Source organism: Molothrus ater, chromosome 8 (assembly GCF_012460135.2).
Source record: "Molothrus ater isolate BHLD 08-10-18 breed brown headed cowbird chromosome 8, BPBGC_Mater_1.1, whole genome shotgun sequence".
Taxonomy (NCBI): Eukaryota; Metazoa; Chordata; class Aves; order Passeriformes; family Icteridae; genus Molothrus; species Molothrus ater.
This window is the reverse complement of record NC_050485.2, coordinates 24,266,400-24,292,366: the sequence shown is the minus strand read 5'-3', so window position 1 is coordinate 24,292,366 and position 25,967 is coordinate 24,266,400. Positions and strand designations below refer to the sequence as shown.

The window sequence follows — 25,967 nt, the reverse complement described above, 5'->3', positions numbered from 1 at the left end:
ACCCACTATAAGACATCACTTTTTAATCCAACAGAACAAAACAGTTTCATTAAACAACAGTTTTTTGTTTAAGCCAGCATGACTTTGCAATAAAAAAAAACCTTTTAAAGATACACTGACAAAAATAATGACTATCAATCATGAGTTTAATAAGACATTTAATTTAAAGTGCTGGACACACTATAAGAACCAGCAGTAAATCCAAATCACTAAGATTCTGATCATATCCATCTGTTTTCATGCTTCTAATAACATGTTTTTCCAATAAGGTCATGCATAGTTGAGCACAAATCTTTCAAGAGAAGCTCATTTTGTGCAAACAAACATAGCCTCAGTAAGATACCAATACATGCTAGTTTGCACAGAGGTGCAAAGTTCAAAAGAGGGCTCAGTCTTTGAGAAGGCTCTGTAAAAATATTTAGCACATACTTTAAGCTCAAACACAGAGCAAAAATGTTGGTAGCACTGAAGAGAGATTCAGGTCAGTAGGAATACTTCTACTCACAGCGCAAAGGTGCCTGCCTGTACAAAATCAGCATTTCAGCTCAGCACAGTGACAGCACACGTTATGCCATGAAACAGAAGCTAACAGAGTCAATGATTAGACAGGTATGTTCTTCAGGATGCAATGAAAGCAGCTTTAGAGGCTACTGCTCCTCTGCCAGAGCCTATCACCTCACAGAGAAGACAATCTCTCTCTCATGTGAATACACCCTCTTCCAGTGCCAAACTAGGGTAGCTTAAAGCTCCTTCAGCACTACCCACCATAGGTGTGGATTTACTCAATAAATGAGGGATTTTTACCTGCATGAAGTGCTTAATGCAGCTAAGCAAGATGTTGAGTCATGGCAATCTTCACCCAAGCAGCACAGAGAGAGGACTGATTAGTAGTGATATGTCACTAGGCCCAGCTGTTTGCACATTCAGCCACTTCCATGACAACAAAAGTTATTAAAAGCTGTCTTTGGTACACAGCCTATAAATCTCTTTGGTGTTGTAAAAGATGACAGAGATTTAGCATATAGAGCCCAAACACACCCAAATACATTCTTAATTCTTTATTTAATGCAGAACAGTAAGAACACACAATTTGGCAAACTGGTCTCCTAATCAGCTTGCCTAAATAAGTGAACTCCTAACACCAAAAGAAAGCCCCAGGATGAAAGCATCAGCTATTTATATCATAATAACATCCTGCCAGGATGCCTTTTCCATTTTAATGACTTGAATATTATGGTACTCTGGAGACCACTGGCAAGGTGGGCATAAGATCATCTCACATTAAGCAGTCCAAAAATATTTGCATCCAGCTTTATCTAAACAGGCTTGTGCAAATTTTACTTCCCAAAATGAGAAAGAATTTGCCATAATGCTTAAAACAACCATCTTTTATGTTTGTTTTTTTTTTCTTCCATGACTGGATGACCCATTACTGAACTTCGAATAGCTATTTTTCTCATTGCTAAACATTTTGCTATTTTCTCACACAGGACTTGCTAAAAGAGTTTGGTAGTATGACAAGCAAGCTATTAAAGTCTAAATATTGGCCTCTAACAACTGGAACTGTGAACAGCATAGTGTTATCACCATGTAACATTCAAAACCCAACAACCAAAAGGCTGCTCCATTTTCTAACTTAGCAAATAGATGCTTGTTCTTTATAAATAAGCAAATTTTTTAGTGTCTTTTAAAATAAAAATAACTAGGAAAAAATCAACATTGTGATTTTTCAACCTTATTTCTCCTGACAGATTGTTTGGGAGCAGCATGAATCCCAACACTGAATCCACCAGATGAGAGGCTGACTAAGGTCAAGTAAAACATCCCACATAAAAGGCAAAATGGTGAATTCCTCATAAAATTCAGCACACAGCTTACCAGGAACTTTGACAGCTCATTCCCATGTGCTTCTCAAGCAAAACACCTACCTTTCCAAACCTAAGTATAAATTTGTAATTTACTATACATTTTATGTCATAAATACTTATTTGGAAATAACCCAAGGCTTAAAATGACAGCTATCCAGGGTCCCAATATCTGCCCATTACAATAGGATTTGTGCAGTATTTTACATCTTTACATCAGAATAACAGAATATATCCTTAAGTGCTCTGTTCTCTTCTTCTAGTATTGTTAGTGAGATCCCCAAGGAGGAGACATGAATGGAAAGAATCATCTCCTGAGGAAAATGACACTCTCTGAAAGAAACAAGCAAGGTGGAAGCATTTGGTTCTCATCAGAAAATCCCACTTCAGCTGGGAAAGCGTTTCTCTGCTTCCTAAATCATTATTCACAGTAATGTGCATACTCATTCAGGGCTAAGGAGGCAATCTTATTCCCCTCATACCCTATTTCACATACATGCATACAACTCCTAAAGGGATAAAACAGACTGGAGGCAGGATGGCTTTATGAGTCTGTGGCTCCAGTGTACCATGATTTTACGCATGGTTTGCAGCAAGGATATTTCCACATGATGACTGAGGACTCCTATTTCCAGCCCAAATACAAATGGTGTAGATAAAACTTCAGGGACCTAAAACATTCATTTCCCCAAAACCCACAGGAATGAAGAAACCACTTCTGCCATTGAGCCACTGAGCTTCCCTTTAACAAATGAAAATTAAATCAGGAAAAAAAAACAACAGCAGAGAGAGAAGCACAAGGAAAAATGTATCCTTCTACCTTAGCTTCAATCAGATTTTTACTGTACAGGGTCCTCTCTGCTCTCAGACTTTCACAAAGAGCTTGTTGCTGTTTTAATTTAACCCCTTGCCCTTCTATTTCCTTCTCATAGTTGCAGATCTGAATTTGATGCATTTCAAGATCTTTCATGTGATTGAGGATCTGGAGCAAAAGGAAAGGAAAGAAATTAACATGATTAAACCATCATCACAAGATTAGTTTGTGATTTGAAAATGCCGAGTTCAAATCCCTGTGATAAGCAGTTTTAACTACAGCTGAGAATTGCTCCAGTCAAAATACAAGTTTAACCTTTCCGACTTACTTATGTGGGACAAAACTGTATTTTAATCTGATACCTAGGTTCCACTCAAGACTCAAACTTATAGACGAGCACATATTTAACAACAAGCTACTGAAAGAAAATATTGCCATAGATTGGTTGCAACACAATCAACATAAACAATTTCCATCAAGAATATACTCAGTTTATTTAGGAAGTAAATCTGGATTTTGGATGTTGTTTTGGATGTCACCTGTATGATAAGATAAATTAACACACATGTTTTTCCAGAAGCCCTGCATGTGCTCCTACATTCTAACAACCCAATTTTTTTGATGAACATGTGACCACGGAGTTGATGATTACAAACCGTTCAAATATAACTACTATAATAAGAAAGTCAGTTAATGTACACTTGGTCTAAATAAGTAGGTAAGGTAGGTAAGGTCTAGCTTACACTCAGTCTAAATAAGTAGGTAATCACCATTAGTTCCTTCTATGAAAGATTAGAAATAACTATGTGAAGATTAGCTAAGGAGAATGGAGTATTGTAGACTATAGAAACAAGATGATCACGTGCAGTATCAATAAACAAAACCACAAAATTTTACAGACACCTTTATTAAGCAGTTACTATCATAACACATAATAATTGCTATGTTACAGGGGCAAAAATGCAAATAGTTGCTAATCATTATGAGGAGGTTCTAAATTTTTTTAATTTAAAAATATTTTTAATAATTTTTTATTTTTCTCCTCCTATACAAAGCTGAAAACTGCAGCACTCAAGGAAGCAGCATTCATATAGAATTCAGCATTACAAAAAAAAAAGAAATAAAAACAATACTAAGGAGCACACACATCAAAAACACGGTTTACCAGGTTCACTACCCAGGAGGAGAAAACAATGCCATTCTTAAAGCTAGGAAAAAAAATTAGGCATTAAAAAAAAGCTAAGGAATCACACAGACAAAATCCAGGAGAGGAGTCAGTGTCCAGATGCAGTTCATATCCTGTTCTCCTGACTCCACTTTTGAAAGTAGAGCTTTGGGCTAAAATACATGCTTACATGTCAAAGCAGAAGAAGAAAACAAATGTTTACATCAATTAGTCATTAACTGCAAAGTTTGCAGTTTACAGCATTGTCCCTTCCTCGGCAGTAAAGTCTTGGGGAGGCCTAACTACAGGACAGGAGCTTAAATAATTAAATATTCCACCAGGTACCTCCAACCAACTTTAAAGATGGGGTAGAGCTAAATATCAAAAATTTTATTACCAAAGTAGGAATACAATTCCAGCACATCGTAGCTGACTTCAGGTGATCCCAGGAACTGCTTACAATGCAATACAAAAACACAATCCCACTTTATAACCCACTCCTGCCTTTTCCTTTGCTGTTTAAACAATCTGCCAATAGTAATAGCACAGAAAAGAAATCAATAAGGTATGTTTTCTATCTGCACTATGGTGATAATAGGCTGGAGCAAGTTTTGAAAGTAGGTCACTGCATTTATAAGCATTTTACTTGTTTCTGATACAATATAAGTGCAGTAAGATTGTGGACAAAGTTTTCTGAGTTGTGCTTACAGGCTAGATGCTGATTTTGCTTTTTCAGGAATGATTAAACTCAAATAATTCTTTCTTATAAATACAGAAAAGATACATACAGTGTTTCACAACACAGCCCCATGGGAGGCTGAGCATGCTCAATTCCTGTTTAGTCAATAGGCACACTACACCTCTCAGATTTGGCAATGAGGGCACAAAGCTAAGCAAAAAGCATTTGGGATTAATCATTTTTCCTCTATCCTCATAGCTTTATTATTTGTACACTTCACTATCATCTACTACTGGTTACCTGTTTAGTTCTATAAACCTACTCAATATGTCAGTAGTAGTGCTGTCCTTACTTGCTTATCCATTTTTAACCACTCCAGGAAGTGTTGCCTTAGTGATATGTCTATTGAAGAACAGGTTTTCCAAAAGATTATGTGAATTTAAAAAAGGAAATTTATCTTTTCATTTTGCTGGATAGGTTGTTAACTGCACGCTCAGCATTTTAGAAGGGTTTATTTGAAAAAAGCCAACATATTAAAGACTGGTTTTGGGACTCCAGAAAACACAGCCAAGGAACAGTTCAGATGGAACTGAAAGGTATCAGTGAAAATTTCACTACCTCCTTTTCATCAGCCTAAACCTTACACAGAGAAACCAGTATTTTATAATTTAAGAATTTCAATTCAAAAAGGAAAAAAAAATATGCTAAAAGTTGTACCCAGTAATACAGGCTACATAACAAAGAGCAAGAAACAGATGTTGTTACTTACTTGTGCTGGCTAATCTAGAAGCAAGACTTTTCAACAAGTAGCAGTGACTTGAAAATAAGCAGTCAGTCAAGGCAAGAGCTAGAAGAGGAAATCATGCACGAACTCTCACCCTAAAGACATTTTACTGTTGTGTATATAATTTTGTTAACTCTGCTTATCAGTTAGTAGTAAATGATTGTTGTCATAATATACGGAGTATTACCATACAATTTCAGAAAGCTTTAAGCATTTGCCCTAACAGAGTAACACCATATCACACCAGAAGCTTCAGGCATCAACCCATACAGAGTAACATCATATCACTTCAGAAGGCTGCTCCTTTTGTTCTTCAGCCAAATCTTTTATACCCTCCTGTTGATGCACTGCACCTGTGTGCCCTCTGCTCCCTTTGGTGGTTGGTCAGTGCCCCTGGGCACTCTGTGGCTCGTTGCTGTCAGTGCTGCTTACCTGCTGCTCACAGCTGTGCCCACTGGGGATGAGGCTCTGCCACAGCCCCACTCCCAATCACCACAAACTGTGTGATGTGGTAAATGATGATTTTGAAAGATGAATTCTGCAGATCTGTAGAGTATGTGCTGCTATAAATAGCCAGGCAGCTTTCAGAGCCAGAATAGCTACATCTCTGGGTTTGGATGGATTTGGCTCTTTTTCAGCTCTTATACAATTCCAAAGGTGGGGTGCAACTTCCTGCAAAACCAGGTTGGTAGCAAAAGGTGAGAGAAGAGCACTGACTGGCCACAGCCTTACTACCATCAGTAGCTCATTCCCCACCAGCTGTGAAACGACTTCTGTAGTTTTGACACAGCTTCTCAAGTCTGAATAGGTCAAACAGTGAACCTAAATATTACCTATTTACATAACAATCCTGATCCTATGTTGTCCTACCCTGCATTTGGACTTGAAGGACAAGACTGCTGTCACATACCCCCATGCTCAAAACTGTTCTTGCTGCTCTTCATCTATAAGCAGAATCAGGAACTGCCCCTTTGGTGATCCAAGGAAGCCTGCCAGTCCTTTGGAAAGCTGCAGTCACTGCAGGCATAATTATACAAACAGCTCAAGTGTCATAAGCCATTTACTGAGCCTCTGCCTTATAAGAAATGATAGAAAATTTACACCCAAAGTGGCAGGGGAAGAAAAGAAAAAGTAAGCAAACAAACATTCATCATTCTCACCCTCAAAATACTATGGGCAGCCCCAAATAGAATTAAAAGAAAGAGCCTTGTAGTTTTGAGTGTTATGAATTACACTCAGGCCCTAGTTTACAATGTTCTTAACTCATATCTACAGTTAGAAATGCACTATGAGAGAAAGAAGCAAAATATGACTTTACAACAAAGACAAATCTCACTTTTGTGGAATATTATTTACAAAGAAATGACAAGAGGTATTCCAGGCAATGGAGCATAGACTATTCTAAAATGATTTAAAAGCCCCTGGTCAAATGAAGTTGGAAGGATAATTTCACTGTGAAAAGATAGCAAATAACTTTTGAGTTGAAACTGCTTGGAAGCTAATCCCAGTAAATCAATGAGCTTCTTGGAGGGCTCTCCAATGTGATACTCAGCAATTAATGGAACATGTTAAAAACATGATCCTGATTTTACTTCATCAGGAATAAAGTTATACATAATAATGGGCAGCAGGCAACTCAAATTTTATGCCTCTGCAGCTGCTACTGGAAAACTTGTTTTCCAATCTATTTTGAACATGCTGAGCTGTTTTCACATACTGAAGTAAGCCTTCAAAATGTTAAGTACCTTACAAAGATGTTGAGAACTGTAGGGTCTCACTGGCCTCAATTTTAGGACAGTGGTCATTTGCAAGATAAGGTCCTTTGCAGATAAGACAGAACAGTCAAAGTGTAACTTCCAAGTGCATATGAGAGTTTCAGTTGTGGGACTCATGTATAAGAAGTCAAGAGGCCTTGGTTTGAACTCCAGTAATGGCAGTACATGGCTGGACTCCAAGTCTCTCACAGAATTACCAAGTCTCTCTCCTATTGCTAAGGTTTCCTGAGAGAGAGCTCAAGCAGTAGCAGGCAACATGCACTGACAGCAAGAAATATTTGTACATTGTATGAAGACCACAAATCCAAGCTTTCTCCCACTGGCATGTTAGGAAAATTAATGTATCATCTTCACAGTTCTGAGAGTAAGACGGGAAAGAACTCCTTGCACAAAGAGCTGTTCCTACCTTCTCTTTGAGCTCACTCAATTCCTTGATGAAACTCTCTCTCTCCTTCTCCAATTGGTAAATAATCTTCCTTTGTTTCTGAGCTTCTATTTTATAATGTTGGATTTCTGTCTCCAAGTTCTGTTTTGACTGCTCATGGAACTTCACCAAATCGATCTGTTTCTGAGTAGCATTTGCAGCCTTGATCAAGTTCTAAAGGGAACAAAAATGAATGAGTCTTGAGCTGAAAATGCAACACTGTTACCACCATGACAAAAGCATGCCATTGTCAAAGCAGGTTATGGACTTTTCAATGCTATTATTCCTTATCTAATTTGTTCAGTTGAAATACTTGAACCCTAAATCTGATTTAAAAAAAAAATCTCTAGCACAGCTGCTAAATAGAGCTTTTTCTGATTTCATTAAAACACTAGTGTCTGCATTACAAAAAATAAAATTGATAGGATTGTTTACAAGTGGATATAACTAATGACTGGAAAATCCTTACCAGCTTTGAGGCATTTTGATTGTAAAGCATGCCAGTAGCCAGTAACATTAAGAATAAAGCCAAATACACTTCTTGCTCATGTCTTCAATAGAAAGTTCAAGCTTGAAATTAACCAAGCTTACTTTAAAATTTTGCATAAAGATTAAACAGAAAACATCAACATATCATCTTTACAAAATCAGCCTCCTGGTCCCACTTTAAAATTTCCCTCCCTACACAAAACAAATATTTTACCTGTCAAATCAGAGCCTCTGCTAGATTCAAGACACAGGACAGTAAATCTACACCAAATAAAGCACGTTAGAAATCATCTTTTAGCATTGAATTTAGTAGATAACATTTGAGGTCTGCCCATAAACCTGAGATGCTATACTGCAGTACAAGAACCTTGGGCTGATGGGAAACAGTATGAGAAACAGATCTAAAAGCAAGGATTACTACTCAAACAACCTGCCAAGCTGCTACACAGTCTATCAACACTCCGGTTGTCTTCTCTCAGCAAACACTTACCTTGCCTAGATTGCTACCAAACTTCATAAGATACAGAGGAAAAGATCTGTGTAAAAACACAGACATAGCAAACTCTTGGATACCAAATAACAGGTTTGCAGTTTGAACTCCCTGATGGTTTATACATTAAAACTTGGAAATCTTCTGTGTTTTTATGGATGCTAACATTGTTTCAGTGCACAGAAAAGTAGTTTGTACAGCTGCTTAAGGAAATCTGAAGGCTTTAACTTAACATTATGAATTCTACATTTCTGTGCTGCTGTGAATGTTTAAGCTACAGGCATTTCATTCTCAAGCTGTGAGGCTTATCAATATGAACAATGCAAACTCACCTGGTTTAGCATATCCCTTTCCCTCACAAGCCCATCTATGGCTCTCTTGTCAGTCTCTGCCTGCTTTTTGCCTGTCTCCAACTCTAGAGAAAAAGTGAAAAGACAGTGACTTCTCTGTTCAAATTATACAGCTGTTAAAAATGCAGAAGTCCACAATTCAGAGGACTTTTTTTAAAGCCCTGACATTACATACCCAGTTCAAGTAGTTTTGAACAGGTTTTACAATCCTACATATTAGCTGATGCTAATGCTTTTTTGAGTACCTAGAATAACTTAAAAGAACTCAGAAAACAGATTCACCTATCTCTTAGGCACCTACCTTTCTCCAGTCTGATTATTTGATTTTTTAGCATGTTTTTTTCATGTTCTGCATCAACTTTTTGTTCCTCTGCGGTACGCAGCTTATTCTGGAGAACATCTCTCATTTTGCTCAGCTTTGAAATTTCAAGGCTCATATGAGCAGATTCATCCTCTATCTCCTACAAAATAGCAACAGGGAAAGGGGAGAGAAAGCATCCACAGAAAGAGGGAAGAAAATGGTTTTTTATTTGGTGTACTTACTCCATGAAACTCAGAAAGAAAACATGTAAGTGCTGTGGGTCAGCTGCAGAAAGATAATTAGCTAATTGAAAAATATTTAAAATAATTTAAACAAAGCCAGCTTGGGAAATGAAAATGATAATCAAATCTTACACTTTAGGACTGAAGATGATCAACAAAGAACTTCAAGCTGGCAAACCTCACAAAGCACTACCCAATTAGTCCAGTAGATTAAAAACTGGGAATATCTATTTTCATTTGAAGTACTAGGCACAGGACTTGTGATGAGAAAGATATCTGTAGTGTGGTCTGATTGCATGTCCCTAAATAGCAGGTATGTATTATCCCCATCTCTTTTATAACCTATGGCTTTAAAGAAAAGGCAAAATCCAGAATCTGTCTCATTTGCTATACAATAGAGGGAAAAATAATCAATCAAAATACTGCATGACTGGTTACTGGAAAACTTAACCAATAATCACAACAGCAATCAGTCTTTTTCCTTTTTAGAAGTATAACTTTGTATAATTCAGTGCCACTGCTAGGTTTTACAGTCATCACAGACTACAGTGTTCCACTTACAGCCTCAGATACTGATTCTGTGAGAAGGGGAATCCTGCTATGAAGCATCCTCTGGGAGAATGGAAATCTCCTCAGTTCTCACTGACAATAAGCTTCAAGAGGTTTAAGAGTAGTTTGACAATTCACATTGCCCAGCACACAGCACACTGCAGGATGGTACTGCAGGCACAATCCCTACAAAACCTGCATCCCAGATCATGACTAGGGCTCTTAAGTTTTAGCAGCTGGCTTAACTGCTAACTGGGCAGTATCTTCTATTTTTTTGTTCCCAGAAGTCCTTGAGCATGACTCTGAAAGTTCCATCAACTTTTCCTGAAATCAGGATAAGATGATAGAAACAAAATCCTCTGACACTCTAAAGTCCCAGATGCAAGTCATATTTGTAAAGTTTTACATAATGATGGCATTGGTAATGATAAAACTGGACAATCTGGAAAAGACAGTAAATTGTTTTTCAAATAAGTACGAAAAACAAGCTTCAGCTTGACTAATAAAATACAACAGAAAGAAACCTCTTATCCTCCATTAAGGATCCAAATCAGAACCATCCATTTCATATCAGTTGTGAACTGAGCTTTTAATCTGTCAGGGGTTAGTTTCTATCAGACTAACAAGCAAACAAGCTTTTTATTTAGGTGAATTAGTTATACTCAGTAAAACTCAAGAAGATAATTATTTTCTACCTGAATTTGCTAATGTTTACTGGTTTAACCCCAATGGTGACACAAAATGCAAGGTATGGTAAATAGCATAATAGCATCCAACATCTATACATTACCCTTTGTCAAGTGCTCTCAAAATACCCTAATAAGAATATGCAGGAATCCTTTAATTCCTCCTCAACAGAAACTCATCTGCTTCTGAGTTGTATAAAATTACTGTTGAGTAATGTGAAGTCAGGCAACAAAACCATTTAGATCTGAAAGTAAACACCATCTTAGTTATTTATATTTAACTTTCTCAATCAATACTGGGGGGGGGAAGAAATTTTAGTGTTGAAAGCAATTCCTTTCAGTGGAAACTATCCAGGACACCATTATTATAATTTATAACCATTTTTCAATGGATTTTGGCAAAATTCAAATTACATTAATCATTATAAGAAAATCATTCCTCTTATTTGAAGATCTCAAGATGGAAAAGAGACCCCATGTTTGTGACCATCCAACCTTTATGAACAGAGTGTTGAACGTTTTGGTTCATGTGTTTTATGAAACAATCCTCCAGGAGAACAGGTGCAAAAATGTCAGATGAGAGGCTTGGAGACTACCTGCCATAGAAAGAATGGCATTCAGCATCAGCCAGATCTGTTCCTAAAAACTACTCATGTTTCATCCAAAACTACTCGTGGGGAACTATCAGGACAAGAACTGAAGTCATCCCTGTCCCAAGTGGTAAGATTTCATTGGAATGATACAGCTGGTAGGATGCACCCTCTGGAACTTACTTTCAGTTGTGCTGTCTTCTGACCAATGTCCTTCATCACATCATCAAGCATTGCAGTCTGCTGCTCATTGTCTTGTGAGAGCTTTTGATATTTCATCTTCAATTGCTCAAGTTCCTTACCAGCTTTTTCATTCAAGGTCTGTTAGATTAAAGAACAATCCTATCAATTCTTCTAAATCTCATTACAATACCTATGTACACCTGAAGACCAAACCCTCCTGCTACCCAGGAAACAAAAGCTGCTGCAGATTGTTGTCTGCTTAAAAACCAGCCTTCACTGTTGATGGAATTAATTATATTACTAAATATAATACATGGTCATAATGACATGGAGAAATCATAATGTCTAATGAACAACAGATCCAGTGCAATTTTTTTTCTGGAAGCTTAGCAGGTGTTTATTGCAGGTGGTAAATAGATATTTTCCTTCTTGTTAGGCATCTGGCAACCATCACATAATACAGCTCACTACATAAAATTACTGAAAATGAGTATGAGATTCAAATCACTTCAATCAGCAGAGGGCAGGGAAGCTCTGTTTTATGAGCAAGCATCCTCCATTAATGTGCTGATAACATTTCTCTGGGTACATGGTTTGCTGAGACCAGGACAAAAGCATTCTGCTCTTTAATTTGTCTTCAGTTAAACATATGGAATAGTGGTTTTGTGGTTTCTAGACAGAACATATATTTCAATACTGGAGCTACCAGATTTATCTTCTGCTTGATGGAAATTTCCTTGCAGATATTACATATATAAATGAAGAAACAACCATCATATCTTTCACTCCTGATGAAGTCATTATACATTGCTCCTTTAGAAAACATTAAAGGAAGAGAAGTAGAACCTAGTGTAAAAACAAGGAATACTCCTTTTTATATTGCAAATGTCAGGATAACACTGTTTCAGGCAACTCTTTATTGAGTCTTGGACAGGGGTGGTATAAAGCTTATAGCAGCTGTATCCAACCATTTTCAATGTCACGCAGGAAAGGGTATTTCATTAGAAATTTCTTATAAAATAAGAATAAGAATAAAAGAATAGCAGGCATCCCAGCAACTATTCAACTGAGACAATAACCTGATGAAATTGCAGTAGCTCTCTTACCTTCTTTTGAAGATTTCTACCCTGACCCTTGCAGAGTTGGATAGCCTGTGTTTTGGACAGACTTCAAGCAAAAGACCATTTAGGGCATTCACAGACACCTTCAAGCCAGCACAGGCAAGGAAGACAATGCAGAAGTCTGGTTAATTAGCCCACACAGCACTTTATGTGAGCTCTTATTTTCCAGGACAGTTTGGATAATTGAATGTCCCTAAAATCTACACTTTGAAAGCCTGGAAGAGACTATAAAAAGAAGAAAGAATGGAACAGAACCAGTATCTACAACGTGATTACCATGGCAGATGATGGAGCTGCCCTCAAAAGCTGCATCAAATCAGTGATATTCAGAAAATTAATCAAGTCTTCTCTCTATCTCTTTCCTGAGTATTTTAGTAAGACTTTGTGTTGACTAAAATTTGTTACAGACCTCTACCTTTTCAAACTCAGGGACCAGAAGGGAAGAAAAAGCTATAAAAGTTATAAATTTACAAGATACACACAACTCACAAGGAAGTTTCCCTTGAGGTAGGACTGGTTTACAGTGATGAGATCTCCCCTGCCATTTACTGAAATTGCTTCTCTGAGAGTTTCTCAAAGTCAGGGGAAATGGACTGAAAACCTGAAAATTCACACACTTGCAGAACACTATGTTAGGAGGTGTCCAGATAATGTTTTTAGAAATGGAATGAGGAAATCAATCAAAAAGGTTTATGAAGACAGTTCCTTGCCCTTTCACAGGCTTGAGAGGCAGATAAAAATTATTTTGAAAAAGAAGAAAGAAGGGGATGGAGGTAAAATTATTTTACCAATGCCACTAGACACAATCAATAGCAAAGCTGGCAATATAGTCAGAAGTCCAACCTGGTAGTCTCCTGCTCCTATAGATCATCCATGTTCTTCACAGATTGTGTCTCATTTGCTGTGATTTTTCAACATGAACAATATCATTGTGATCCACTACTGACTTCTGTGAAAAACCTATCTGAAATCTGTCAGCAAGCTTTACATACTTATTTGTTAGTAAATTAATATTTATATAAAAATAAGTGTTTATTAAAATTTAATAACTTACCCTCCCCCCCTCTCTTTTCAGAAAAATCCATTTTCTTCTTAATTACAGATTTTACTCTAATCTTAGACCTGATAAACATCAGTGTGCCATGTAGCCTACCTTCTGCTCCTTAAGATTATTTTCTATTTTCAGTTGTTCCTCTTTGTCATTCTCTATTTGTTGCTGTAACTTCTGGACCTCAGCTTGCTTCTTATCCATTTCAGCCTGAAGATTTTTCAGCTCAGTCTCCACTTTTTCCTTCTTTCGCATCTCTCGTAATTCCTCGCTTTGACGCAGCTGGATGTCTTCCTGAAGCTATAATAATAGAGAAGAAAACAATTTTAAATTCTGCTGCCTTTTACTCAGGAAAACAAGTCCTCTCACCTCTCTGATTCTGCTTGCTTTTAAAAACAAGAGCTTCTATATTACTGCAACCATCACTGCATGCCAGATCTTCTCAGAAGTAATTATGTTTTCTAATGGTCGAACAAAAAATTATTCTGCATGAGGGCCCTATTTATGGATGACAAAAATTTGTTAAACATCAGTCAGTTCACCCAGACAGAATTACAGTCTGATACAGTCCAAACATAAAAGCATTCCTCTGGAGATGCAGTGGCATAAATGTCTTTACTGTTATAAGTTACTTGAAAAGTGGTAGTTTCTGAATGCAGCATCAAAATTAATTGGGGCTTGATGCTGTATTGCAAGGATTTTTCTTTTTATTATTCTCTCTGACTAGCAGAAACACTTATTACATTGATATTAAAGGAGAGATGCCAGACAAGTGTTCATTGTCTCAACTGGTCTCAATCTTTCTACTCTCAAAGTTCCTACGTGGAAACTCTGAAAGAGGAAATTTTTCTCATATTTAATAGACTGTCTTGTGAGTCCTGCTCTCTCCCTCCACAAAAATTTGATGGAGCAGAATCAGCAGAGAGGAGACACAGGGGGCTGATCCATATGGAAATACTCAGTTCAGCCAGGGACCAGCAATTGAAAGATGTTCTTTGCTTAAGGATTCCTCCCCCTCTGAGCCCACAGATGAAAAGTTGCCAGAACTAACAGGGTCTTCAACAGGATCTTCAAAGACACATTGTCATTTAAGCAGTCTGAAGTGGAGAATAATTTCATACTGGAAGAATGGGAGGTGATTACAAATGCTGTAACAATTCTGTAAATTTAAGGGTTGATGAAGTGAATATCAGAAGATTAAGGCTGCCAAGATTCAACAAGTTTTGACTCTTTTCTCTCATGCCCACAATGCTGTCAGAAAAACAAAGATTTTATATTCTCTTCTTGTACATTACCAGTCATCTGCTTTATAAATAGAAACAATTTCTGTGCATGAAACCTAGACTGATCATTACTTTCCTATTTGTGATTTATAAAAAACTGAAAGCCAAATGCTCCTTCTACCTCTTCTCTGTTCTTTGTTTAAGTGTGATTTTCTACTCTTCCTTTCTCCAGGTGTCTTGCTCCAGCCCCTATTTATGTTCTGCTTTAATTCTTTCATTTCTCACTATTATGCTTATATATTTGATATATCAGAGTTCTTTATGCCATCTTTCATCTTTTTCTACCTTCCATTCAGTGGCTCTTCCTCTGATCCTCAGCCTTGTCTATCTCTAGCTGCTCTATACATTTCAAGAAAGCCATACATATCGATCACAAAGAACAACTGTCTACTCAGATGGTCAGAAATATAGAAAGCCTAACTTCATGTAAAGCTGAGATGGAGTATGACTGCTCTCTACAGACAATTGCATGGTGAAAAAATTAAGTGGAAAGACAGTAAACAGAAAATCAGAGTAAAGAAGAAAGTAGGAGGTACCTAACTATGAAAAAAGTAAAAATCTGGAAAAGGCTTCCCATAAAGGAGAGAAAATAGCTTCATTATTTTTAAGCCAGATTTTGATACATTCTTAAGAATGATGGTATCTCATAATATGGCAACCACTGCCAACAGCAAGGGACCAAGAATCTCCATTCCAGGTCTATGTTCTAAGTGTCTCTTTTGAGGCATAAGGATTTACAATACAGAAGACATCCCATTTCTTCAGCATTAAAGATGATTCCAATTCACAAAAAACAACCTCGGCCTCAGTGGAGTATTGGGAAGCTGTGGAAGCAGCTGGTACATGACAATACACTTAGCAAAGTACATAGCCTAAAACTACAGAAAAATATAGAAGTCATTCACAGCAGAGTCCACTCAGAGCACTCCTGAAAATGTTTAAGATGCAAAGCAAGAGCTAGTGGCATCCTAGTCACTGGAGATCAATTGTAAGTGTGGAGAAAGGCTCAGGACAAAGCCTAAAATCACCATCTGGTGATCAGTACAGACCTGCAAAACAGATTGCTCTGCCTCATTTTTTGCCTTTTCTGTTTCCTGCTGCTGCTCTGTGATTTCAGTGAGATTTTGACGTAACTCCACAATTTCTGACAACAGTTGGTCTCGTTCTTCTGTTACCTCTTCTTGAAGTCTTAGCAAATCCTCAACACTGGAAGCAAGGAAATAATAGTCAAGCAGTGTCACAGGCCATTTCTGTTCTTCCTCCTATGCTAGACAAAGACTTTTGTGAGAAACAGGAGTTTAAAAGAAATCTTTTTTTCGTTTTAAACTCCTCTGTATGAAGACTGATGGTCAACTGAATTATATGCTTTTATCTACTGTGAACAGAGTCGCCATCAGCCAAGTCAAAACTCTTTCTTGTTGTATCACATCCTCACGAGTCTGAATAAACCTTCCATTTCCCAGAAAAGTAACAGGGGAAAAAATTTCCTCTTTTGTTCCCACAGCAAAATTAGTCAGGGACCAAAAATGTTACACTATTGTAACCTGTCTCTCTGCACCTCACCTGACTGGAAACCTAACTAGGTTATGTCTTACGGTCGCATAATGTAAAAATAAAAATTGACTCTGTTTTGACACATTTACAATATGAAAGGAAGTCCAAGCGTGGGTTCAAGCTCAGTCTTAAAAAGCAGTCTAATCGTTCTAAAAGATTATTGGGTTTTCAAGGCTGAAATCTGCAAAGGAGTTACTTAGTCTCATGACCTTGTCACTGGACAGGGTATTTAAGCATGGAACTGGAGGGCAATACAGAGGGAACTTCAAGAAGAAATTGCAAGCTGGCAGCAAGCCTGGGCAGAGCTGGAAACAGGAGTGAGGTGTTAGCAAAGTAACAGCTCCTGGCTCTTGCAGGAAAATGCAAAAACAGCTAGGGAGAGAAGGCTTTAAGGAGAGTTATACTAGGGGGAGGCTGAATGACCAAGGTTTTAGATCCAAGGAAAGCTGTTAAACAGGTCTAGAACACATCAAGGACAAAAGGTGAAGGATTTGCTACAGACCCAGGTGGTTTATGTGCTGACACATTCCTTGGAGGGGGAAGTCCCTGAGCACATTGAAGTTTTTGCTGCCTGGATACATAGAGTGCAGAAGCAAGCATGTCCCATACATATCCTGCATGCATATTATAAATAAATACCTTAAACAGTGTGAAAATTTCAAGCCATAATCAGGCAGGCCAAGCACCAGCAATTTCAGTAGGAAGTGCACAGGCCATAGGGTCAAAACACTTAATAATATCTTTGAGTTTAACTTAATGTTACAGCATAAGCAGTCTCTGAGGACCTGATACTACAAACAGTAGGTTCTGGAGAGCTTCTGAGCAGCTCCAGAGGATGATTATTATGTTCACAATGCAGTGGCTTAGAGGCTCCATCTCAGACTAGCTCCCTCTATGTGTGTTTGGTTAAAAAAAACAAAACATAATCTTGAAAGTGTATAAAATACAAACAAGAACACAGACAGTGTTAAAGCCTTATAACAAAGCTAGGAACAGAAGAGAAATCAAGTGTCCTGCCTTCCTGATTTATCTACTTGACCTTGCTGCTGTGAAATGTAAAAATGTTGACAGGATCCTATTCTCAAAGTATGCTGAAGAGTTTGTCAGATAAAACAATATGACACATACTGAGAAAGTGCATAGGATTCATTTTATTTGATCTTTTAGCTTAATCCAATACTGAATGAACTCAGTCAGAGCCTGATTCTGTTACTTACTCACTGCATAAACACACAGACAAATAAATGTGTATTCATGAGAAAAGTAAAAGACAGAAAATATCTATGTTTTCCACAGTGTCTACATGGCTAAACAAGTATAGAATGATAGAAAATCAGATCAGGCTTTCCCTCTCCCTGAGGAAAACTTACTTGTAATCCTGTCCAGCTCTTTCCTTCATTAAATTATTTAGGCGTGAAATTTCCATTTTTAGCGAATCAATTGTTTCCTTCGTTTTCTGTTCCCTTTCATGGGCTTTATCCACCATTTTCCAGGCCCTTTCAAGCTCCTAGGAATGAAATGGAAAATAATTACATAAATTAAATTATGTTTAAAAATAAACACGAATTAGAAATTAATTGCCTTGCACTTTACTGAGAAAATAGATTTTTGTGCCTTTTCATGATTAGGTTCACAACAGTCCCCTTCACTTGGTATCTTTTGTTTTGGCTGAGGGCATGGACTCTGTGAGGCTTTGATCACATGAGTACCACCAATATCAGTAAAAATTTACTTACTATTCAGTGCCCACAAAGGTATCATCTACTTAAATAACTCATGTCTGTAAAATTCCTATGAGGACAATGAGCATCCAATTTGATTTGGATGAGGAAAAGATGTTACTCAACTTTTCTTCCTCTTTGTTCATTTTCATCTGAAGACTTAGTGTAATTTGATTTTAACTAGTTTTTCAGGTAATGCTCAATTCTTATGCCAAATTTTAGCACATGGAGTTACTTAAATGACAGATTTGTGTGTCTCTCACAAGCCTAGGGTTTGATACCCACAAACAGGATAAGGGAGGAGGATTCACTTCATTTTATAACCTCCTCTGCATCTCTCTCTATTGAATCAGATCTTTATGATCTGAATTAAAATCCAGGTTTATTCCTTGCTAGGTTTAAATAAAGCTCCTACCATTTCTGGAATCTTGTGCTAAAAAAAAAGTCTAAATTCAACAAGTGACTGGACTGGAAGGAAAGTTCCTGAAGTCTCAGTAAATGATGAAGATACTACTTTTACACTAGAAGTCCCTGAGCTTCAAATCACAGCATGATGCTCTTTTCTCAGCTGGCTCCTAGCAGAGTTCTGGACTTTATCAACTCGTACAGATTTAGATCCCAGTGTGGCTGTGCAGTTCTACATTAGCTCTAGGGTCTCCCTGAGTAAAGCCAAATAGAAGCATCATCATATCAGGCCATAATATCCCTTTCAATTCCTACTTGCATCATATGAAATTGGGGCAGGATAAAACTACTTTAGAACATATCTCCATAAGGAAGAAAATAAAATAATTTATTTTATATCAAATTGGTAACAGAATTTCTTTATTGTAATTGACATCTCTGTTTGTTCCTAAACAAAAAAAAAAACCAAAAAACAAAAAAAATTAAAATAATTTAATGCTAAACTCTAAATTATGACACCTATGTTATGCTATATTGTTAATATACTTATGGAACACTTAAAAATCAAATATATGTAATATTTAGTTGTTTACTGACTAAATTAAAAATTCAAACTATAGAACTAGCAGAAGTAACAGGCTACCAGATTTTGCTGAATGATAAAACAAAGTATAACATCTGTAGCCTCTTCAAAATGCAAAGGGAATACATTTCCATTTTATTTATTCAACTAGCTCAGCATATCCAAATTTGAGAAACCAACTGGAACATAAAGACCGGGAATTTTTGCTCTTCCTTTTTTTCCACACATACTAATAAAGAGGTAAACCATGAGCTTTCCTTGCTCAGAAATTCTGAAATTACAGTCAATTAAACTCACTACCTACAAACAGTATTTTCATTACTTAATAAATTACTTAGTTCAAAATTTAGCCTGAAAAATATGATTTTTCACTTATGTATCAAGCACTTTTAAACAGCTTTATATATAAAATCAATTTTTATGTCATGCATTTTGAGTTCCAATTTTCATTCAATGCAGCAATGATCATACATAAAGCATTAAGCATTATCTAATAAATTATAAGTTTTTCATTCATTAATATCTCACACAAAGAAGCAAAATCCTGAAATTTAAATAAGTGCATGTTGGGCTGAAATAATGGCAAAAAGACACAGTGTACATATTGACTAACAGAAAAGCATAAAATATAACTGCAAATAAACATGTTTCATGATTTTTCAACCAGTAAGAGGCAACCACCCTTTCTCTAGAAAAAATGCAAATTGAAAATAAGATTAAAGCTGATTACTTACATCAGAGCTTCCTGCTGGCTGATTAGACTGTGATTAAAATTGGTGAATTAAATCATTACGATTGGAGTTTTGCAGAATAGGACTGGGGAATAAAATCAATAAGCCTCCAAAAGGTTTTAGTGGCTACAGAGAGTCTTTTGTTCTGATGAGTATTTGCAAAAGTGATCTCTTGAAGTCAATAAGACCGTTCAGATAAGCACTGATTTCAGGTCACCCTAAGCTGTGCTTTTCAACTTTATCTTTGGCCTGTAAAAACTATTGTATTGAATTTGTATTGATAATACCAATTTTTATCAATAAAGTAAGAAAACACGGGTGATGGCCACACTAATAAGCAAAATCTAAATAAGAATTTTCTACAGACTTCAGCATCAGCAAAACTGAGCTTCATTGTAGCTGCTCCTTGGTTGTATCTTCTGCTGTAAGAGCAGAACAATAGATCCGTAATTTCAGAAGTAAAAAGGAGCAAAATTTCAATGATGGAAGTCTTCATAGAGGAAATATTCACATTGTTATTCAGTGTGAAAGATTGCAGTGTGTCAGCAACACGGGGTGATTGCAGTACAAGATAGGTAGGTAAAGCATGGCAGCCTGCTGCATAATTAAAGAAGTACCCTGAATGTTTGCTGTTAGAATAATTCAAAAATCCTTGGAGAAGTACTGAACAGTGGAACTTGTGAAGCAGAACTTATGAAGTGTAACTGCTTTACTTTGCTTTCATTAAATACCCCAAAAGATCACATCAGTCTCATTGCTCAGAAACTGAGAATTAATGAAACGTTTTCTTATTATATTGGATTGATACGCCTGGAAATTGAAAATTTGGTCATTTCAAGCAGGGCAGTACAAGCTCCCATAAATTCCTCTTCTAGAGTTCTTCCAGTGCAGACTCATGGATCAGTGTCTCTAGCCATGAAAAACAGAATTGAATTCCCTTCATGATTAGCTTGGCCCTTTGCTCCTTTGATATTACTGTAAACAGCAGATTGTTGTGCCCAGTTTATTAAAACTACAAAACAGATCCTTTAACTGCCACCTGACAGTTAACAGCTATTGATTATCACTGACCCACCTCCCACCAGCCACTGATCTGTGTGCTTAACCCCTGCCCTAAACAAACTCTACTGATTACAAACAGGCCTTCACTTAGAGAAAAATTTTTCTTCTGCAACTTTTATTTCTTACCCTAATGACCCATCAAGTCACCAAGATGTAGGGCCTTAATTTGGAGCAACTGTTCCATTTTTACAAGAACAGCTCCATCAGGATTCTTTTATGGTTTATTAATAATTAAACTGTGGGACAGATTGTTTGTTTAATTTAGCAGAAGAATTTCATCTTGGCTACTTTAGCACTTGCACTTCCTTCAACACTTAGCTTGGACACATGGGAAACAAATTGTTTGAATGTTAACAAAATTGTAGTGAAATACTACAACTCTTCTTGAACTTTCCTTCAGAAAGAAGAATAATATGGAATATAAAGGGTTTACCAGCAAAGCCTCAAACAAGACATGAAAATTTTAAACAATATCAAAATAATTCCTGAACCTTTAAGAGGACTAATTCTCATAACCAACCTGAAAAAGTATCAGCTGTATACTTGACTCACAATGCACCACTAGAAATGAAATGTCACATGTTGTGCATTGCACATCATTTCTAGCAGGATCATACTGTCAAGCAGCTTTTTCACTAGAAATTCACTTAATGGGATCAATAGAAGGCAGTATAGTTCAGTCATATCCTGCTTGAGCTTAAAATTAGCTGCTGAAATTGGAAAGGCTCTTATTTTCCCAACATTTCCATTCCTTGGTTTTATGATGTTACCAAGACTTCTCCTCAGTTTGGGAACATCTTGAAGCACCACCTCTCCTACTGTTCACACCCAGAGTATTGCCATGTGATTACAAAAAGGAAATTGTAAGGATCATCATAGTTCCTGATGTTCATCTACCAGGTTTTGATTAGCAGCAGTGAAAATCAACAAGATTTTCCATGCTTTTCCTCCTCCCTGAAGAGGCTTTGGGCACAGGTTTGCAAGCTGAAGCCATAGGATGACAGTGCTGCTATTTTTATTTACTCTGAATGTATTTTCCTCATAATTCTAAGGACAAGAAACTCCATTTCAAAGAATTATTTCTGTAGTGCTCAAAATTCACTCTGGCTTGCTACACTGACTTTATTTTACTGGAACAAAACACTTTATCGTAAGGCATGGAGGTTTCCCAAATAAGTGCTAAATTAAACCCTATCTAGGTATCACAAAGCTAAGTTTTTAAACCATCTGAATGAAGAAGTTCCACATACAGTCTTATGATCACTTGGCAGCTTTAGGTTTCTGATAGTGAAAATTCACTGTAAGCCTAAAAACATCAACCGTTTTTAAGGAGCCAAGCACTTTGATTTGACAGAGTTTAAATCAATAATAACAAACAACACATCAGAGTAATTGGTGAAATCATACTGAAATGCTATATAGGATTCCTTTTCAAAAGCAATGTGAAACATTTATTTATATAAGTTGTCACTTCCCTGGCCTAAAATCCATACTTCAAAAAAAAGTAGTTGTTTTTTTTTATGTTCTGGCAATAGTTAACATCCAAGCAATCTTTCAAAAGTTATAATGAATCAAAACCAGTACATTAAGTAGAAAATGTGCCATTTTACAGAGGGAAAGCTTAAACAAAAACTATTAGTAAGTACTTGAAAGCTGACGGAGTTGGTTTGGTGCAAATAAACACAGAAATTGACTAAAACCTGTAAATATACCAGGCTGAGAAAACAAAGCAAAGCAGAGGTTAAACAACTGGAGATGCCACCTCTATGCTTAATCCTCCAGCTAGTTCTCTACATAAAATCAAGTGTTCTTTCAGGTGCTTTTCTTATTACCACGTTTTTCATTTACAATTTCAGATCATACTTCATTCTATCCAAAACTTTACCGACTTCAATGATGATATAGTTTCCTCATCATCATGAGTGATTTTGGTGAGCACAGCTACTTTAGATGACTTTTCCACAAGCTCAGCACTTAGCTTCCTGCATTTCTCCATGAGATGCTGTTCATTTTCACGAGACTTCTTCATAATAGCAAGAAGTTTCTCATATTCGACACGGAATTTTTCCAGAGCTTCATCTCTACTCAGTATGCTGATGAATTCTTGGGAGTCTTTTTCCAGTGCTTCAAAGGCACTTTCTTCTACATATGGTTTGTCAGACTCTTCCTGAGTGAAATAATCAACAAACAGGAAGAATTCAACATCTCACTTATGATCCCAGAATACAAAAAAGTAATATACTGAGTGTATAACAGCTACTAAGAAATCATGACAAAATTTTCTGTAATAACAGTTCCTTTGCTAGCATATAATATGTATGTTGTAGGCTATTTTTCAAACACATTTCTCCTAATTTTACTGACATAACTTGTGCTTTACCAGCCAGAGTTCTTATAATCGAGTCCCACAACTGCTTTAAAGACAAGTCTATAAAATACCATCATTGTGATAGTGTTTGAATAATGCATCAACCACTGAGGAAACCCAGTATTTTAGCCCTAATTCTGCCCAGTTCTCTACCCTCTAAAGTCTGATTCGTTTATTATTTCTATCCAGATAGTGCCAGAGACATGCAGACAAGCACATCTCAAAGCTCCAGTAATGCCAACACAATCCAGTCCTCCCTCTGTGGGAAATGCTACTGTTAAACCTTCCACAGAAGACATTTTTCGTCTAGCTCAGTTCTGATGCCAAATCCTTGCAAATGCACCTCTGAGGTGCTCTCACTAGGATAGGGAAGCAGCTCTCCTGTCAGCAGGAAGACCTCAAGGGCAACTTTAATGCTGCAGCCCATGCCCCTGCCAGCATCAAAGAACAGTCTGAGCTGTGAGCTGGAACTTAGCGCATCCCTCCTTCAAACCTGCTCTAGGACTCATGGCTTTCTTCTCATTTCATCCTCTCCAAAGCACAGAATCACAAAATGGTTTGGGTAGGAAGGGGCCGTGAAGATCATCTCATTCCAACTCCCTGCCATGGACCCTCCACTAGACCACATTGCTCAGAGCTCCATCCAACCTGTCCTTGAACACTTCCAGGGATGAGCCATCTGCAACTTCTCTGGGCAACCTCTGCCAGTTCCTCACCACCCTCACAGTAAAGAATTTTCTCCTAATACCTAATCTAAACGTACTCTCAGTTTGAATCTACTTCCTTCTGTCCTGTCCTGTCCCCACTATGTGCTCTTGGGAAAAGTCCCTCTCCAGCTCTCTTGTAGGCTCCCTTCAGTAGTTCAGTCTTGATCTTGTTCATGTTTGTTATTGTAAATAGAGTTAAAAGATGAGCAGTAATGAAGGGGGAGGCAGGCCGGGAATTATACCCACGATCTTATAGGTAGAAGCTACTCCTAAAATATAAGAGTTACTACTGCCTGGGTACAGGTACAGGACCTAACCGAGCTCTGCTCACAGAGGTGACACATAAATGTGGTCTATGGCTACAGATGATACACGGGTGATGTTGTTGGGATTATCCTGAGGTGCAGCCTTCGTCCCGTCTAGGGGCCCGGCAGGGACGGGAGGGGCAGGTTACAGGTTACCTCAGCCATGCTGCCGTCGGCTGGAGGTGGCGGGCTCGATGCAGAGGGCCGGCGTCAGCGCCGGTGCCGGCACGGGTGGCGGTGCCGGTGCTGGGGCGGTGCCGGTGCCGGCGGCGGTGCCAGTGCCGCGGGCAGGGGCGGTGCCGGTGTCGGTGCCGATGCCGGGGCGGTGGCGGTGGCGGCCCGGGCCCGCGGCGGTGCCGAGGCCGCCGCTCGCAGCCAAGGCCGCTGGCTGTGGTATCGTAGCAACGGCGGCGGCTGCGGGCGGGGCCGCGCTGGGCCCCGGGGCACCGTCAGCGGCGGGCCCGGCGGCGGCCGCGTACTGGGATGGCCCGGTCACCCCGCTGCCGGAGGGTGCGTGTCCATCTTGCTGCTGAAGTTCGGCCGTCGGGGATTTTAACCAAAGACACCGAGGAATGTTTCCCCTCTGGCCCAAAGGGCTCCCGGAGCAGAGCGGCTGAGCGCGGCCGGCAAGGTGGGCCAGCTCAGTCACGGAATTGTTAGGGTTGGACGCCTCTGGTGATCATCCAGTCCCACCGCCCTGCCAAGGCAGGGACACCCAGACAAGAATGTTTCCCGGTGGATTTTGAATGTTTCCACAGAGGGAGACCTCACAACCTCCCTGGGCAGCCACTTCCAGTGCTTTGCCATCCTCTGTGGAAAGAATTTCTTCTCATGTTGAAGTGGAACACCTCTTGGTTTCGTTTATGGCCATTGCTCCTCATCTTGTCGCTGGGCACCACTGAAAAGAGCCTGGCACCATCCTTTTGGCACCTGCCTTTGAGACATTTATTTGTATTGCTGAGATCCCCTCAGTGTTCTCTATTCGCTCAGACTGAACAGGCCCAGCTCCTGCAGTCTCTCATCACAAGAGATGCTCTAGACCCATCATCATCTTCAGGGCCTCCACTGGACGCTTTCCAGTAGCTCCTTGTCTTTCTTGTACTGAGTCCACCCAAGGCAGGGTCCTGTGGAAGCCAATAAACAGGATTTGTGCAGTTTGGGGGCATAAATCATAGAACTCCAGAATACATTGAGTAGGAAGGGACCTTAAAGATCATCTCATTTCAACTCCATTGCCATGGGCAAGGACAACTTCCACTATCCAAGGCTGCTCAGAGCTCCATCCAGCCTGAGCTGGAACACTTCCAGGGATGGGGCATCCACAACTTCTCTGGGCAACCTGTTCCAGTGCCTCATCACCCTCACAGTAAAGAATTTCTTACTAATATCTAATCTAAATCTACCTTCCTTCAGCTAAAGGCCATTTCCCCTTGTCCTGTCACCACATGCCAAATGGCATTTGGAGCCTGACTTCTACCATATCATCGTACCCAACTATTCACAGTAGCCTGTCTGTGCATGTGGATACTTTGGTACAATCCATGGTGCAGGAAAAGGGGACACGGGACAGCAGCTCAAGGATCAGCTGCTGCTCTTCTCTCCACTCCCAGCTAACCCCTGATATGGGGGGGTTTATCTCTCTTAGCACACAAATTGTTCCATCTGATAGGTTTTTAGGGCAGGGAACGTACTG

The 25,967-nt window shown here is 38.5% G+C and overlaps 1 protein-coding gene across 1 annotated transcript in view; it reads right to left on the bottom strand.

The window, feature by feature from the left end:
• The window catches only part of CFAP58 (cilia and flagella associated protein 58), a 57,530-nt gene extending 32,931 nt beyond the window's left edge, over positions 1-24,599 (bottom strand). Inside the window, exons 1-10 of the mRNA XM_036386132.2 lie at positions 24,431-24,599; positions 22,780-23,061; positions 17,763-17,899; positions 15,888-16,044; positions 13,661-13,855; positions 11,387-11,524; positions 9,137-9,296; positions 8,818-8,900; positions 7,489-7,680; positions 2,686-2,847 (exon numbers count right to left, since the gene is read on the bottom strand). Of these exons, the coding sequence (XP_036242025.1) occupies positions 2,686-2,847; positions 7,489-7,680; positions 8,818-8,900; positions 9,137-9,296; positions 11,387-11,524; positions 13,661-13,855; positions 15,888-16,044; positions 17,763-17,899; positions 22,780-23,061; positions 24,431-24,439 (1,515 nt within the window). The 5' untranslated portion in view covers positions 24,440-24,599. The remainder of the gene's footprint in view (positions 1-2,685; positions 2,848-7,488; positions 7,681-8,817; positions 8,901-9,136; positions 9,297-11,386; positions 11,525-13,660; positions 13,856-15,887; positions 16,045-17,762; positions 17,900-22,779; positions 23,062-24,430) is intronic.
• Positions 24,600-25,967: the final 1,368 nt, after the last annotated feature.